Source organism: Varanus komodoensis, unplaced genomic scaffold (assembly GCF_004798865.1).
Source record: "Varanus komodoensis strain SLA01 unplaced genomic scaffold, ASM479886v1 scaffold44_3, whole genome shotgun sequence".
NCBI classification, from domain to species: Eukaryota; Metazoa; Chordata; class Lepidosauria; order Squamata; family Varanidae; genus Varanus; species Varanus komodoensis.
Window position 1 is genome coordinate 456,957 of NW_025336010.1, and position 14,579 is coordinate 471,535.

Below are 14,579 nucleotides of genomic sequence, written 5' to 3' on the forward strand. Positions count from 1 at the left end.
TTGACATTGCAGCGAATGCACTTTCGGAATGCTGCCTTGAGAGCCATCAGGGAGGAAAAAGGTCAAAAAAAGATAGTTGAGGTACGACAGATGATAGAAGGGTTTTTTGTTTTAGTTTTTTGGGGGGATATAGGAAGAAGGGTTTAGAGAAAATATCAGGTACAGTATGAGGAAAGGAGTTCAAGAAGTCTGTTTTTGGGGAGTAAGGTTCTAGAAGCCAAGTGTCTGAGAAGAGGCAAAGCTAGGAAACCTGAAGCACTCACAATAGAGGTTGAAAGTGAACTGGGGAAAATGGTGGGAGCCTTGCCTGTTTACGCTAGAGGGAAGGGAGCAGGGGTCCTGCCAAAAATACTGAGCCTATATAGGAAAATCTTCCTGAATACAGCTACTGCATAGGTGCAGAGTCCATATATGTGATGTACATGAAGAACATTGCCTAGCACTGCCAGAATCAAACAATTATAGAGACTCAGTTGGAAGACCTGTTCCAGTACCACAACCTACAAATCAAGCTCAACCACAGAAGGTTGCACACTGGCACTGGCAGGGTGCCACAGGCACAGATGCCTTCATTGGACATAGGTGTATATCACCCACTCCATAACCTATTAAGAATGCTCCATGAGCAGGCCAGGACAAACCAGCTCCCACAAAAGCACTCTCCGAAGCAGGCACATTCACTAGGGTTCAGGATGAAGAGTAATCCTCATGAAAGGGCCACGGCAGTAGAATTTACCTGTTTACCTGTTAACTGTCATTCTTTGATTCTTCTTCAGAATCATCCCAGGCTGCGTAGGCCCACCGCCTTGCCATCCTGCCATCCTGTCGGTAGCTCTTAAACCAAATACAAGGAAGTCTTACGTTGTAAGATGGAATGCCTTTGAGCATTTGCCCTCTACAAGGGCATTAACCATAGGAACACCTCCAATGAACATCCTCACATTCCTGTAAAACCACTTGCATAATGGCCTCCACCGATCATAGAAACATAAAACCAGAGCAAGTAAGAAGGGGCCTCCCAGGCCACCTACTCTGACCTCCGGCACCAGCCGGCTCCGCTCACGACATGCCCTCCATGTGCACGTCCCGCCTATCCTTGGAACACCCTCACCGATGGGGCCTCAACGACTTCACATTCCACACCCTCAGGGTCCTAACTGCTTCCTGGAATCTAAATGGAACCTTGGCTCCCTGAGCTTTGCTCCGTTGGAGCATGTTCTGCCTTCCTCTGCAGGGGAGAACAGGTCTCTACCCATCTCCATGTGACATGGAGGCAACATATCCCCTCTGAGTCTCCTCTTCTCCAGGCTGAAGAGACCCAGTTCCCTCAGTCTCGCCTCATACGGCATCTCCTGCAAACCGGCCACCAACCTTGTGGCCCTGCGCTGCACTGACTCTAAACTGGCTATATCCTTTCTGTAATGAGGGGCCCAAAACTAAGCACAATACTCCAGTTGCGGGCGCACCAGAGTCATAAAGAGTGCTAGTAATACCTCTCAATCTAGAAGTCACACTTCTGGCTATGCAACCAAGGGTGGCGTTCGCCCTCTTGACCACCGCATCACTCTGCTGACTCATGTTTAGCCTACGGTCAACCAGCACCCCAAGGTCCCTTTCACAAGTGCTGCTCTCCAGCCACTTCTCACCTAACCTGTACTTATGACAGCTATTCCTATGCCCCAAGTGCAAGGCCTTCCATTTATCCACATGGAACACCATCCTGTTGTCTCCTGCCCACTTCCATAGTCTGTCTAGATCCTTTTGGATCTGGTGTACCTGCTCCTCAGTTGTGGCCACTGCTCCAGTTTTAGTGTCGTCTGCGAATTTGATCAGCAGACTGTTCATCCCTTCTTCCATGTCGTTAATGAAAAGATTAAACAGGATTGGCCCCAGGACAGAGCCCTGGAGGACCCTGCTTGTCACTGGCCACCATCCCGATGATACTCCACTAAAGATTACCCTCTGCTTTCGGTCAGTCAACTATGCCCTAATCCACTGGACAGTGCTTTGGTGTATCCCAAAACTCCTCAGTTTCTCCACCAGTATAACATGGGGCACTTTGTCAAAGGCCTTGCTGAAATCCAGGTAAACCACATCCACTGCATCCCCTCCGATCTAGCCATCTTGAAACCCTGTCATTGAATTCCACAAGGTTTGTCTGGCAGGACCAGTTTTTGCAGAAGCTGTGTTGTGTGGCTGTCAGCTTCCCTTCCCTATTTAGCATCACTAGATGTCTCTCTATTATAAGCCTTTCCATTGTTTTTCCTACAATGGACGTAAGGCTAACTGCTCTGTAATTCCCCATGTCCCTTCTACTACCCTTTTTGAAAATTGGGACCACTGATGCCACCCTCCAGTCCTCTGGAACTTCACCCATTCTCCACGAGGCCTCAAAAATGGAGGCCAACGGTCATGAGAGATCCCCTGCCAACTCTCAAAGTGCTCTTCGGTGTAACCCGTCAGGGACTGGCGCCTTTGTAATGTCCAATGCCCTGAGGAGCCCCTATCTGTGCCTCTAAGTCCCCAGCCTCATCTAATCTCCTATGCAGATCTCCCCCATCCTGCTTTGGGGAGAACACAGAGGCAAAATAGTTATTTAACATCTGTGCCTGTTCCCTCATATTAGTCACTGGATCTCCTTCCTCCTTATTTAGTGGTCCCACCACTTGTCTCCCCATCCTCTTCCTATTTACATGCTGAAAAAAGCCCTGTTTTTTATTCTTGATATTCTTGGCAAGTCTCAGCTTGTAATCAGCCTTAGCCTTGCGAAGAATCCTTCTGCAATGGGGTTTCTTCTCCCGGTATACCCTTTTGTCTATTTGCCCCAGTACCCATTCCCTATGGAGGTTCCTCTTTCATCTAATCCCTCTAACCACCTCCTTTCACATCCATGGTGGCACTCTCCTCCGCCTCCCCACCTTACTGACTAGAGGTATCGTCAAGGCTTGCGCCTCCAAAACCTCCCTTTTGAGTGCCATCCACCCCTCCTCAACTCCCTTGCCTTCCAGTAACCTATCCCAGGAGACTTTCCCCAGTCTGGCCTTCAGTTGGCCAAAGTTGGCCCTCTTGAATTCCCAGCTTCTAGTCCTCGACCTGCTGCACGTCCCCAGTCCCCTGATTTCAAAGCAAAGGATGGAGTGATCACTCGCATCCAGAGCTCCCCTAATCTGTACTTCATCTATCAGCTCCTCTCAATTGATCAAGACCAAGTCAAGGATGTTCCCCCCCTCATCACCTCAGACCCTCTGTGTGAAAAACCCTCCCTCAATAGCTTCTAGGAAGCGACGTGACCTGGCTGTCTCTCAAGTAATATCTGGGAGATTGAAATCTCCCTTAATTTCTGTGTTTCTCCCCCGAGATATCCTTAGAATCTTGTCTGTCAGGCCATCATCCAGGGTCTTAAGATGACCTGGAGGGCGATAACATACCCCCACTGTCAGGTCCCTTTCCCTGTCAAAACCCCTAAGTTTCACCCAGACTGCCTCTACCGAATCCCCATCTGTCCTGCATTCTGTCTCACTGCATCCTATTCCTTCCCTGACATATAAAGCTATGCCCCGACCTCTCTTTCCCTTCCTGTCCTTTCTAAAATGGTGATACCCCTCAATGTTCACATTCTAGACTTGCCTTTCATCCCACCAAGTTTCTGTGATTCCCACCAGGTCATACCCTCCTATTCCCAGGAGAGCTTCAAGCTCTTCCTGCTTATTACCCATGCTCCTAGCATTGGTGTACATGCACCTCAACTCCTTCCCACCACTTCCTTTCCTTGGAGTTCCCAGCCTCCTCCTTCCTCCCATCATCCCTGATACCTGGCCCCTCTCTGTAGGAGTCCTGTCAATCCCTGCAGTACCTCTAAAACCCTGCTCCCAGAGCCCTGATCCTATCCCCACACTTGTCCAGCACAGTCACATTTCTGGGGGGCCTGAAACCGCCCCCCCCCCGGCTCAGTTTAAAGTCTTCTGGACGAAGCTCGCTAGAGCATCTCCAAAGGTCCTTTTCCCCATCCTCGTGAGGTGTAACCCGTCCCTTGCCACAAGTCCATTGGCAAGAAACCGAGTGCCGTGGTCGAGGAACCGGAAGCATTCCTTCTGGCACCACACCCTAAGCCAGTCGTTCACCTCGGAGGCCCTCCTGTTCCTTCCTGGCCCAAATCCTCGGACAGGTAAGATTGACGAGAAGGCCACTTGGGCCTACAACTCCCTGAGTTTCTTCCCCAAGGCCTCAAAGTCCCTGGTGATCCCAACCATACCCTGCCTGGCCACATCATTTGTGCCCACATGGATCACCAGGAGTGACTGGTGACACTGGAGTGAACAAGACGCTCCACTCTGTCCTTCACATGTCGGATGCGTGCGCCTGGCAGGCAGCAAACCTCCCTTGTCTCCAGGTTGGGGCGGCACACCGCTGCCTCAGTGCCCCTCAGCAGGGAGTCCCCAACAACAATCACCAACCGCCGTGCCTTCCTGGTGTTGGTGGGCGGTTGTGCCCTGGCCCTCGCCTCTCCTGCAGTGGCCCCCTTGCTGCTTGTCATCCCAGGCTGGGGGTCCTGCTGGTCCCCCGAGGCCTCATCAACCCCAGCCTCCCCAAGTGGAGAGAACCTGCTTCCCAGCTCCAGATTGGTGCCAGGAGACGGAGGAGGCCGTACTGGCCTCCTCCTCCTGTGGGTGACATGCCTCCATGTCTCCCTGACTGCTCCTCCCGTGGCCTCTCCCTCAACCCTCTGTCCAGAGGGGGGCTGCTCCGGGGGGGCCTGGAGAGCTCTCTCGGCCCTCAGGCACCTCACCTCCTCCTCTAGCAGGACCACCAGCTTACACCAAGGGCAAGTGTAACCCTGCCTCTCCTGGGGGAGAAGGGCAAACATGTCACAGCTGTCGCAGTGGACAACAACACCCATGACTCCTGCCAAGGCCATCTCCTGGTCTGCCATTGGGAACTCTTCCGAGACCCTACCTTGGTCCCCCGCCTTGTCTGTCCTGCAGTACCCCTCACTCGCCCAGTTCTCCCAGACAAAAACACACACACACAAATGCAAGGAGAAAATAAAATTTAAATTGGAGGAAAAGCAAAGCAAAGCAAAGCAAAGAACAAAACAAAACAAAAACAAAGAAAGAAAGAAAGACAATGCAATTAAAAAAACCCCCGTTAGCCTCCCAGGAAAGGGAGTCCTCGGGCAGCCCGGGCCACAGCTAAGGGACACAGACAAGGGACTACACTAAGAGGCCCAGCTCCTACCTTGCCTTCGCCAGTCCCCTGGCCCCTCAGCACCCTCTCCCAGCCTGTGCCTCTGCTGCTCTGCCAAGAGGCCAGAGCCAAAAAGAAGCCAAAAAAATCATCCATCTGTGCATACCTAGCAGCCATCTCATCCTTCCATCCATAAATCAAGGTGGCCTCCACGTTCACATACCCCCGATCTCCACAGTTTCCTGAGGAGCTTCACACAATCACCTCTTCCTTGGACCCTGCTGGTTGTCCTGCAAGTCCTTTGAGCCCCTTGCCACAATGGACTTGCACCTCATGTCTTGAAAAATGGCTTTCCTCATAGCCATCACATCAGCCTGATGCATCAGCAGGTTCATCACACTCCAAGTGGACATCCCCGACCTCACCTTCCACAGGGACAAGGCTGTTCTCTGCCCTGATCAGCTTTCAGGCCCAAGGTCTGAGATATTTATATAAAGGATGGCATACAAAAGTTAAAAAAAAGATCACCTCCTCCTTCCACATAACCAAGACATCACCCTCCTGGCCTTCTTCACAACCCGTCCACTTGGATAGAGTCCACTCTGCATCTACTGGACATGAAGAGAACTCCTGCCTTCTACAAAGCCAGGACAGAAGCACTCTGCCATTCCCCCAAGCTCTTTGTGTGCTATGACAGCCACAAAAAGGGAGATCCCGTATCATCACAGAGAACAGCCAGACGGGTCTCCAGCACCATGAACTAGTTTACAAGATGGCAGGACTCCTCCTTGCGGCATGCCCTCATGACCATTCCACGAGCCCTGGCCACATCAACAGCCCCCTGGCCAGAGCTCCCGACATCTGCAGAGCTGCCACTTGGTCCACATCCTCGTCTTCGTGAGGCACTACTGGCAGGACATCTATGTGAGGAAAGACGGTGCCTTCAGCAGAGTAGTCCCCTCATCCATTCCTCAGTGATGGCAGCCTCTTCTCCACCCGATAAAGGGCAAGCTTGCTAGTCACGTTTACGTGTGATGCACAGAAACCATGAAGAACAGCAGGTTGCTTACCTGTAACTGTCATTTTTTGAGCGGTCATTGTGCATTCACACAACCTGCCCCACTGGCTGTTGCCACATCCTATTTTTTTACCTGCAGATGCTGGGACTGGATTGGGTGAGATACCTCTCCTCCTGCACCTACCCTCAGCCTAGAAACTCATTGTGGTCTCGAAGGGAACTGAGGGACTAGGCAGGAGCCACTCCCCTATATATACGGGAGCCAGAAGGAGTCCTGCTCATTAGGCCTTGTGCAAGCCCATGTGTGTGAATGCACAGATGACCATTTTCAGAGGAATGCTTCCCCTGGGAGCCAGTCCCCTGGCCTGCCCTGCAGCAAAAGCGAGGGCAAGTGGTGCTTAGGGCTGTGGGCATGTATGATCTCCTTTTTTATATAAATTGGCACCACTATGGCATTGGTCCATGCTTTTGGTATTAAGCCTGTTCTAACCACCAGTGTAAAGGGAGCCACCAGAAGCTCATAAGTCTGGGTCAAGTTTTAATACCTCTGGCAGAATCAGAGGGGAGCTGGAGGCCATTCAGGCTGTATATTGCTTGCTGGGGGTTGGTGTGCATGGCCGTGAGGGGCAGGGGCGACTGCATGGTGGTCAGGTGAGTGTCCCAGTGCCTCTCCCATTGGCTTGGTAAGTAGCTCAGCTGGTGGTGGGGTTGGCAGGTGGCTGCTGGGGACCCGGCAGCTGAGGTGGGGTCAGGGGCTGGGGACTCATGCAGAACTTTTTCTGGGACAGAGCAGTGCCAATTTTCTTGAGGCATTTGGTGGCCCCCATGGTCTCTTGGTCATTGGTGGTGGAGGGGCAATCCAGGGCCTCTATCAAGGAGTTGGCCATGCAGAGGTCCCTCTTCCAAGTTCAAGTTTTAGCCAATCAGCCCAGTGGTGGAGGGTTTGCTTTTTGAAGGCCTGGAAATGTTTGCACCTCACCAAGGCAAAGGAGACAGAATGAATGGCCATTGGAAGGAGGTAGACTGGGCCCACAGGAGGTACAGCTATGAAAGGCCGCCAACACCATTGTGCAGATGGGGGTGGCGGAAGAGAGGGAAGTGGAGAGGAAGACAGGTGGGAACTGGTAGGATGAGAGGAAAGATGGGTAGAAATATATATTTTTGGCAAAAGGGACTGACTTTTTTTTGAAAGGGTGAAAACGGAATGTTTGAAAGTTAATGCAAAAAAGAGGAATGGAAGAGGAGAGAGAAAGCAAGAGAGAGTCAAGGAACTTAGCAGTGGAAGTGGAGTGAAGAGATTCCCAGTCTACACGATGACAGTCAAAAAGGAACTGAGGGACTGGGCGGGAGCCCCTCCTTTATGTACTAGAAGGGGAGGCCCCGCACCCATTCCAAAATGCTAAGTTATTGAAGTTTTTCCAGTCTAGGCCTTCCTTGTGCAGGCATACAAGCCTGTACATATGATGCACAAAGACCACAAAGAACTGCCTTTTAGTTAATTCAAAAGTGTAATCTTTATCTACCAAGAGGCCTGCAAAACACTGAGGAGTTTCCCAAAGGTATAGGAATAAGAGATTCCTGCATAAAGAACATTCAACCCCAGTTCAGTTAACATGGAGCTCTTACCTTATTCGATTGCGGGTCGTAGGGGTGATAGATGCTGTAGGGGAAGATGAAAGGGACAGCTGTGGTGAAGTAGTCCCTATGGCTATAAGGGAGGCTGGAGATGCTCCATCGGGAGCAGTAATGTCCCGCTTCATTTCTTCACTGCTTCGCCGAGACACTGAAATGGAAAAAGAGGATGTGCAAGGAGCTCTGAATACACGAGCCTTTGCAAAAAAAAACCCCTGCTCATAAGATATTCCAGGATTTCCATTGCAAAATAGCATATTTGTTGTCATGTGCCATCAAGTCATCTCCAACTTATGGCTACCCTATGAATGAAAGCTCTCCAAAATTTTCCTAGCCATGACATCCCTATTTAGTTGTTCTAAATTCAAGGCTGTGACTTCCTTTCTTGAGTCAATCCATCTCTTATTTTGGCCTGTCTTTTCTTCTTCTGTCTTCAACTTTCTTTAGTATAAGCCAAGTGTAAAAGTACTTTCTCTTATCAATAGCAATCCTATCTACTAAATATGAAACTGCCACTAAATTTACCTGAAGGAGCTAAGCTGCAAGTTTCTGCTGTGAAGTCTATTTGTCTGAAGGCTTCACAGCTAGATTCTCCTTGATGCTCCCAGATTCCCTGCCCCACCTGACCTTAAAAAAATGTTTAACACTGTATGTGTATTCCCCAGGATTCTTATTGTTTTGATGTGATTGGTGTTTTTTGCCTGGGTTTTGTGCATATGCTGCCAACATTGTCCTGCTTCTGGATTTATTTCTGCATTTCTGGTGTTTTGCATTTCTGGTGTTTTGCCTTGGTTTTTGTGTGTGCCGTGTGCATTCCCTGTCTGGACTATATGTTTGTTTCTGAGCATCAGAAGTCTAACTCCTTTAAAACGGGTATTCTGTTGTGCTTTGTATGGACAAATATGTTATTTGTCATTTCAGGCTCAAATTCCACCTTTGCCACTAATTTGGTTTCTTGGCCTACTAACCTGTTTCACAGCCTCAACCACTTATCTTCTGTGAAAAGGGGAACGGAACAGCTAATTGCAGGTTTGAAAGAGACTGCAGACTCATGGAGCAGATTTTGGAGCTAAGACCCCACCTCTGCTTTTGGTTTTAGGTAATTCCAAGCATGTGCCCTTTTGGCTCTGGCCTCTTGGCAGAGCAGCAGAGCAGCAGAGGCACAGGCTGGGAGAGAGTGCTGAGTGGCCAGGGGACTGGAGAAGGCAAGGTAGGAGCTGGGCAGGGGGGCAGAGGGCCAGGAGCAGCGGAGAGGAAGGGGGGTGGGGCCAGAAAGGCAAAAGCAGCCAGGAGGAAGAAGACAGGTGGGGCCACTGGCCTGAGGGATTGATAAGGCGTCGTCCCTTGTCTGTGGCCCTTGGCTGCGGCCCGGGCTGTCCGTAGACTTCCTTCTCTGAGACACAGAGGTTTGTTTGTTTTTGTTTCTGCTGTGCTGTGCTTTGCTTTTCTTCCAATTTAAGTTTTTTTTAATCCGTGTGTGTGCGTGTGTGCGTGTGGGTTTTTGTCTGGGAGAACTGGGCAAGTGAGAGGAACTGCAGGACAAACAAGGCAGGAGACCAAGGTAAGGTCTCGGAAGGGATCCCAATGGCAGACCAGGAGATGGCCCTGGCGGGAGTCACGGGTGTTGCTTTCCGCTGCGACAGCTGCGACATGTTCGCCCTTCTCCCCCAGGAGAGGCAGGGCTACACTTGCCCTCGGTGCAAGATGGTGACCCTGCTAGAAGAGGAGGTGAGGTGCCTGAGGGCCGAGAGCTCTCCAGGCCCCCCTGGAGCAGCCCCCCTCTGGACAGAGGGTTGAGGGAGAGGCCACGGGAGGAGCAGCCAGGGAGATGTGGAGGCATGTCACCCACAGGAGGAGGAGGCCAGCACGGCCTCCTCCTTCTCCTGCACCAATCTGGAGCTGGGAAGCAGGTTCTCTCCACTTGGGGAGGCTGGGGTTGATGAGGCCTCGGGGGACCAGCAGGACCCCCAGCCTGGGACGACAAGCAGCAAGGGGGCCGCTGCAGGAGAGGTGAGGGCCAGGGCACAGCTGCCCACCAGCACCGGGAAGGCACGGCGGCGGGTGATTGTTGTACGGGACTCCCTGCTGAGGGGCACTGAGCTGGCGGTGTGCCGCCCCAACCTGGAGACAAGGGAGGTTTGCTGCCTGCCGGGCGCACACATCCGGCATGTGAAGGACAGAGTGGAGCGTCTTGTTTGCTCCGGGGGTCACCAGCCGTTCCTGGTGATCCATATGGGCACAAATGACATGGCCAGGCAGCGTGTGGTTGGGATCACCAGGGACTTTGAGGCCTTGGGGAAGAAACTCAGGGAGTTGTAGGCCCAAGTGGCCTTCTCGTCAATTTTACCTGTCTGAGGATTTGGGCCAGGCAGGGACAGGAGTCCTCCGAGGTGAACGACTAGCTTAGGGTGTGGTGCCAGAAGGAATGCTTCGGGTTCCTCAACCACGGCACTCGGTTTCTTGCCAATGGACTTGTGGCAAGGGACGGGTTACACCTCACGAGGATGGGGAAAAGGACCTTTGGAGATGCTCTAGCGAGCTTCGTCCAGAAGACTTTAAACTGAGCCGGGGGGGAGGGGGTTCAGGCCGCCCAGTAATGTGTCTGCACTGGACAAGTATGGGGAGAGAATCAGGGCTCTGGGAGCAGGGTTTTAGAGGTACTGCAGGGACTGACAGGACTCCTACAGAGAGGGGCCAGGTATCAGGGAGGATGGGAGGAAGGAGGGGGCTGGGAACTCCAAGGAAAGGAAGTGGTGGGAAGGAGGTGAGGTGCATGTACACCAATGCTAGGAGCATGGGTAATAAGCAGGAAGAGCTTGAAGCTCTCCTGGGAATAGGAAAGTATGATCTGGTGAGAGGAGGGGTGGATAGCACTCAAAAGGGAGGTTTTGGAGGCGCAAGCCTTGATGATACTTCTGGTTAGTAAGGTGGGGAGGTGGAGGAGAGTGCCGCCATAGATGCGAAAGGAGGTGGTTAGAGGAATTAGACGAAAGAGGAACCTCCATAGGGAATGGGTACTGGGGCAAATAGACAAAAGGGTATACCGGGAGAAGAAACCCCATTGCAGAAGGATTCCTCGCAAGGCTAAGGCTGATTACAAGCTGAGACTTGCCAAGAATATCAAGAATAAAAAACAGGGCTTCTCTCAGCATGTTAATAGGAAGAGGAAGGGGAGACAAGTGGTGGGACCACTAAATAAGGAGGAAGGAGATCCAGTGACTAATATGAGGGAACAGGCACAGATGTTAAATAACTATTTTGCCTCTGTGTTCTCCCCAAAGCAGGATGGGGGAGATCTGCATAGGAGATTAGATGAGGCTGGGGACTTAGAGGCACAGATAGGGGCTCCTCAGGGCATTGGACATTACAAAGGCGCCAGTCCCTGACGGGTTACACCTGAGAGTACTTAAAGAGTTGGCAGGGGATCTCTCATGACCGTTGGCCTCCATTTTTGAGGCCTCGTGGAGAATGGGTGAAGTTCCAGAGGACTGGAGGGTGGCATCAGTGGTCCCAATTTTCAAAAAGGGTAGTAGAAGAGACATGGGGAATTACAGAGCAGTTAGCCTTACGTCCATTGTAGGAAAAACAATGGAAAGGCTCATAATAGAGAGAGATCTAGTGATGCTAGATAGGGAAGGGGGGCTGACAGCCACACAACACGGCTTCCGCAAAAACAGGTCCTGCCAGACAAACCTTGTGGAATTCTATGACAAGGTTTCGAGATGGCTAGATGGAGGGGATGCAGTGGATGTGGTTTACCTGGATTTCAGCAAGGCCTTTGACAAAGTGCCCCAAGACATCCTGGTGGAAAAACTGAGGAGTTTTGGGATACACCAAAGCACTGTCCAGTGGATTAGGGCATGGTTGACTGACCGAAGCAGAAGGTAACCGTTAGCGGGGAATCATCGAGATGGCGGCCAGTAACATGCGGGGTCCCCCAGGGCTCTGTCCTGGGGACGATCCTGTTTAATCTTTTCATTAACGACATGGAAGAAGGGGTGAACAGTCTGCTGATCAAATTCGCAGACGACACTAAAACTGGAGCAGTGGCCACAACTGAGGTGTAGGTACTCCAGATTCAAAAGGATCTGGACAGACTATGGAAGTGGGCAGGAGACAACAGGATGGTGTTCAATGTGGATAAGTACAAGGTCTTGCGCTTGGGGCATAGGAATAGGTGTCATAAGTACAGGTTAGGGGACAAGTAGCTGGAGAGCAGCACTTGTGAAAGGGACCTCGGGGTGCTGGTTGACTGCAGGCTAAACATGAGTCAGCAGTGTGATGCGGTGGTCAAGAGGGCGAAAGCCACCCTTGGTTGCATATCCAGAAATGTGGTTTCTAGATCCAGAGAGGTATTACTACCACTCTACATGACTCTGGTGTGCCCACAATTGGAGTATTGTGTTCAGTTTTGGGCCCCTCATTACAGAAAGGATATAGCCAGGTTGGAGTCAGTGCAGCCTAGGGCCACAAGGTTGGTGGCCGGTTTGCAGGGGATGCCGTATGAGGCGAGACTGAGGGAACTGGGTCTCTTCAGCCTGGAGAAGAGGAGACTCAGAGGGCTATGTTGCCTCCATGTCACATGGAGATGGGTAGAGACCTATTCTCCCCTGCAGAGGAAGGCAGGACGCGCTCCAACGGAGCAAAGCTCAGGGAGCCAAGGTTCCATTTGGATGCCAGGAAGCACTTCCTGACAGTCAGGACCCCGAGGGTGTGGAATGGGCTTCCATGAGAGGTCGTTGAGGCCCCATCGGTGCGGGTGTTCAAGGATAGGCTGGACGTTCACATGGTGGGCATGTTGTGAGCGGAGCCAGCTGGTGCCGGAGGTCAGACTAGATGGCCCAGAGGCCCCTTCTGACTCGCTCTGTTCCTTTGTTTCTCATTCGTCCAAACTGGCTGGGGACTCCTACTTTAAGGGGCATGTGGAAGCCATTAGAGTATAGTGGCTAAAGTGATTTCCGCAATCTGGGTTCTAGTTCCTACCTAGCCATGGAGCTCACCGAGTGACTTCAGGCCATTCACTAAATCTCAGTCCAACCTACCTCACAGGGTTGTTGTTGTGAGGATAAGATTGAAAGGAGGAGGAGGAGAATTAGATAAGCTGCCTGGAGTTCCTTGAAGGAAAAAAGTGGGATATAAATAAATAGCCAATGGCTTAAATTGTCAAGCCTTCCACCTGCAGAAAAGTTTTGTAAATATTCACTACAAAATATGGACAGCCCACCGCCGCCGCCACGGCTGGCTGAGGACCCGCCCGCTGACGCCGACGCTGCCCCGAGGGACGGACGGACGGACGGACGGATGGACGGCGGCCACCGCGGGACCAGGAACCGGGGCGCTGCCGGCCTGAGGGCCCGCTGCCCTGCCGGCGAGTGTTCTGTGAGCCCTGCCCCCGCCCCCCCAGCCAGCGTGGGGGGCAGCTGAGCCGGATTGGGGGCCGGGCCGCGGCATTAACTCAACGACGGGCAGCAGCCTAAGGGCGTTGATGCCGTTTGGGGTCGTGCAGGGGCTGGGCTGGCCATAGACTCTCTGGGTGGGCTTTTGTAATCGGGTGGTTGGAGGGTCTTATTGTTTTTATTGTATTTTAATTTGGATTTTACTCAGATTGTTTTAATGGATTCACACTGGGCTGCTTCTATGGGGTTGCCTGGGGAGCACGTGGGCGCCGCCATTGGGGTGGTTATGGGCAATGGGCGTTATGGAGTTGGGGGTTTAACGGGTCCACATAGAAGAAGGAGGGACAGATGGTTGACACCTGTCTCCCCTTCTGGTTATTCCCCCAGCCGGAAGGTTCCGGGTATGCTTATCAGCCGCCCCTTGGGCCTGACGGTGCTGTTACTTAATGCCAGGTCGGTCTATAATAAAACATCCCTCATCCACGACCTAATTGTGGGGGCCGACCTGGCTTGCATCACAGAGACCTGGGCGGGAGAGGGGGGGGGATGTGTCCCTCTCTCAACTGTGCCCGCCTGGGTATCTGGTTCAGTACCAGGCACGTCCGGAGGGGAGGGGGGGTCGTTTTAATCCATCGAGCTTCAATTTCCCTTGCAGGGCTTCCTGTTCTCTCGAGACCGGGTCTAGAGTGCCTCTATCTGGCACTGGGCGACCGAGACAGATTGGGAATCCTGCTGGTGTACCATGCACCCTTCTGCCCATCAGACTCCCTGCCTGAGCTGAAGGAGATCGTCTTGGACCTGGTGTTGAAGACTCCCAGGATGCTGGTCCTGGGGAACTTCAATCTCCATGCCGAGACTGTTCTGACTGGGGCGGCTCAGGACCTCATGGCCTCCATGATGGCCATGGGGCTGTCTCAACATGTCATAGGCCCAACCCATGAACGTGGACACACACTGGACCTGGTTTTCTCGACGGGGCAGGAAGAGGGTGATCTGAGGGTGAGCAATTTGTTTGACTCCCCTGTCATGGTCAGACCACCTCCTCATGAAGTTTGTGCTCGATGTCGGCCTTTCCCTCTGTAAGGGTGTGGACTTCGGCTGATTAATCAGCTGCGCCCCTACCTGGAGTACAACTGCCTGGCAACGGTGACACACGCGCTGGTGACTTCCCGCCTAGACTTCTGTAACGCGCTTTACGTGGGGCTTCCCCTGAAGACAGTCCGAACACTTCAATTGGTGCAAAATAGAGCTGCCAGGTTGCTGATGGGGACGGGGCGTTATGCTCACATGACTCCAGTCCTCCGTCAACTTCACTGGCTTCCCATTGAAGCCCGGGCCCAATTCAAGGT

The 14,579-nt window shown here is 52.3% G+C and overlaps 1 protein-coding gene across 5 annotated transcripts in view; it reads right to left on the minus strand.

Moving 5' to 3' along the window:
- SPECC1L (sperm antigen with calponin homology and coiled-coil domains 1 like) overlaps positions 1-14,579 on the minus strand; it is a 97,115-nt gene that overhangs the window by 31,028 nt on the left and 51,508 nt on the right. For 3 of the 5 annotated variants that reach the window (XM_044444391.1, XM_044444394.1, XM_044444393.1), the window contains exon 12: positions 7,829-7,985. In XM_044444391.1, coding sequence (XP_044300326.1) covers positions 7,829-7,985 — 157 coding nt within the window. Of the gene's footprint in view, positions 1-744; positions 835-5,277; positions 6,105-7,828; positions 7,986-14,579 lie in introns of those variants that run through there. The other 2 variants (XM_044444390.1, XM_044444392.1) reach the window with 2 other exon arrangements.